Genomic DNA, 3,109 nt, shown 5'->3' with positions numbered 1-3,109 from the left:
GGCCAACAACGACGTGTCTTCTCCCAACTTACATAGGCGGTATTTCCAGAGGGGAGCCCACTTGTAGCAATTATATGTTCAAGCTCTGTATATTGGCCTTAGGAATCATTTAAAATAACTTGTATGCATAAAACTCTTTAGATAAAAAAAAAAAAAAAGCACATGGAGGGCATGCACACCCCATCAAGTCCAGGAATCAAACCTGGTACTTTATTGGTCCAACAGTGCCTACAACACTGCTTAAAATAAATAACTTCATGTATTTAAGTTCTATTTGCTTTAAAAAATTAGGTTTGTATTAAAAAAAAAAAAAGACAAATTTCCTTGTAGAAAAATGAAAAAATAATCTCATTTATTGAGGTAATTTTTTCCAGAAATAAAAACTGAGGTAACAATTTGCATAGCATAACTTTCATAAAATTTACACACACTCATGAACACAAACACACCATGGAGTAGTAACCGAAACGACAAACCGTCTGACAGTGAAAGGAAAACGTAAAGTGTGCTGTGATTCTTCCCCAATGATCAATATAAACAAACCAGATTCATACAGTAAAATCCATAAACAGCTGCTGGTGATGGAGGGGGTTATATAAAAAATTTAACAGTTGATGGTCATTTTTTGTAAAAACCTTTACAGTTCATATAAAAATACATTCATAGCTCCAAAATGCTGGTTTGTGTAGAACCGCAGTGCTGCAGATTCCACTTTTGCTGAATTTATAAGAACTATAAAAATACTGGACTCTGATAAAAGGACACTTTTCTAATATTGTTTGGTTGGGGGATGTTTGGGACTCTTAAGTTGTTACATTCTGGAGCAGAAAGGTGGCAGCATGATAAAATAAAAAATCCAAATTAGCTTTCCTCCTAGGCTTTGGCAGAGATTCTGCTTCAGAGGCAGGACGACTTTAGCACAAACTCTGTCCTGTATTTTTTTCATATTTTAAAAACAACCATCATTATTGAAATGAAAAGTCAAAACTGTAGAAACTAGTGCATTTCTGGTAGAAGGAACCAAATGTCATCCCGATTTCTTCTTAAGTGACGGACATGTTAACCTACATCCAGTTCAAAGATCTAAAGTGACTGAGAAACATTTGAGCTGATAAAAAGATTTACAATCAAAGAGCCGGCAGGCGAATCCCACCCACCCTGCCCGCTGCTACAGAGACAAACCTTGGCTGATACTCTCTTTATAAAATACAAATGTACATAAATCACAACATTTTCTTTACCTACATATATAAACATCATATACAACAAGTTCACAAAGCAGAACCGGATTTTTACAAAAGGACTCCTGCCGCTCACTTTTTCTTTTTTTTTTCAAAATTAGAAAAATAAGAAAAGTTCCATGATCCCAGGTTATGATGAAATACTGAAGAGCATCAGACGGGGCTTTGCTGACATCGTGGTCAGGACATAGTGGAGGTGAAGATTCTTCACGGGTCCTGGTTCTAGAGTGGCCGGTCTTTGTCCTGAGTTACTCGCTGTGTGTAGAAGAGGATGTAGGCCTGAGCCCGACAGACCTCGTCCACCGAACACACATTCAGCTTAGAGTCATTACAGTGAACCCAGAAGCCTGAAGGAGAAATAAGAGCAATCAGTGTGTGAAACTATTCACACCCATTTGATGTATTTTATATTCAAGCGATGTGAATACTGAATGGTTTCCTTCGAAATCGGTTCAAAATAGTGCAATCAATTTTTACTTTTTTCATATTAAATAAAATCGTTCAGTTTGTTGATTCTAGAAGGAATACATTTCCATTAAAAAAAAAAAATCTATTTAAATAAAATATTTGAATCGACTTGCTACAATTAAACCTACGGAAGAGGATTAGGGCCACTGAAAAAAAAAGTAAACTGATTTTTAAATTTTATTTCAGTTTTTATTTCAGAATTCTGACTTTAATCTCAGAATTCGGACTTTTTTTCTCAGAATTCTGACTTTAATCTCAGAATTCTGACTTTTTTCTCAAAATTCTGACTTTTTTCTCAGAATTCTGAGATTAAAGTCAGAATTCTGACATTAAAGTCAGAATTCTGACTTTTTTCCCATACTATACTGAAATAAAATAAAAAAAATCAGTTAACTTTTTTTTTTCTCACAAGGCAGGAAAGCTATTTTTATTTGAAACACTTCCCCCTCAGGGTTCCTACAGCATAAGGCAAGTTAAATTCAAGACTTTTTAATGCCGCTTGAAAAAAAAAAAATTTAAGACCAAATTCACAAGAAAAACCCGCTTGTGACAACTTAACCCAAAGGTTTATTTTAACATAAACCACTGCACTGTTTCGAATTTTGAAAAGCTATCGGGATGGAACTCATATTGGCGAGCCGTTATTTCTTTTTTTTTTTTTATTAAAAAAATAAATAAAAATTGTCAATTTTAACGTTTTATTTAGATTACAAAAATAAATCGTAATAAAAATAATCCTATTTATGATGTATTAAAAATTAAGACCTACGAAAGAAGAATTCAATGCCTTTTAAGACTTTTTAAGGACCCGCGGGAACCCTGCCCCTGTTAGACTGAACAGCATTACCATGCAAATGTTGACAGGTTGGTGCAGTCTTGTCCCAACAGGTAAAACTTACTCTCTAGGAGTGCGTGTATTCTGTCTCAAATTGTAAAAATATTGGAAGTGATAGAATTATCTCTGGCACATATAATGACCACATCTACACTTAGGCTGCACTACAGTAGCCTGATAAACCAGATTAAATGTGTAATTTAGTCTGGTCCCAATTAATGAGACATTGGAAGATTGTTGATGAAACCAACCCGTTGTTTTTCAAACCATGTCTGTGCCTATTGGCCAACGCTCTGACCAATGAGCGCAGCTGACTGTGATGTAGGAAGTGAGACAGGAAGCTGGTGGAGGAGTGTAAACAAACAGCGAATACGTCTAGCTTGGGCTACAACACGTGCCAGAACTTTCCTGTAAGCAGATGATACCGCTTTGTATTATGCTGCACCTTCATGCAGTGAATAAATCAGGTTTTGAGCAGAACACTGAATGTTGTACATGATCGGTAGCCTGACGTAGTCCGACTCAATTCTAGTCAGAATATGAGTCTGATTCTGCTCCATAGAGC

General features: G+C 35.7%; 1 protein-coding gene across 1 annotated transcript in view; it reads right to left on the bottom strand.

Annotated features, from left to right (window-relative positions):
- Positions 1-331: 331 nt before the first annotated feature.
- Positions 332-3,109, bottom strand: part of usp44 (ubiquitin specific peptidase 44) — a 12,793-nt gene continuing 10,015 nt past the window's right edge. The window contains exon 6 of the mRNA XM_015376362.1: positions 332-1,588. Coding sequence (XP_015231848.1) covers positions 1,464-1,588 — 125 coding nt within the window. The 3' untranslated portion in view covers positions 332-1,463. The remainder of the gene's footprint in view (positions 1,589-3,109) is intronic.

The sequence above is a fragment of the Cyprinodon variegatus genome, unplaced genomic scaffold, assembly GCF_000732505.1.
Source record: "Cyprinodon variegatus isolate N-32 unplaced genomic scaffold, C_variegatus-1.0 Scaffold7, whole genome shotgun sequence".
In the NCBI taxonomy this organism is placed as follows: domain Eukaryota; kingdom Metazoa; phylum Chordata; class Actinopteri; order Cyprinodontiformes; family Cyprinodontidae; genus Cyprinodon; species Cyprinodon variegatus.
The sequence above is the reverse complement of the archived record's forward strand: the minus strand, read 5'-3'. Positions and strand labels throughout refer to the sequence as shown.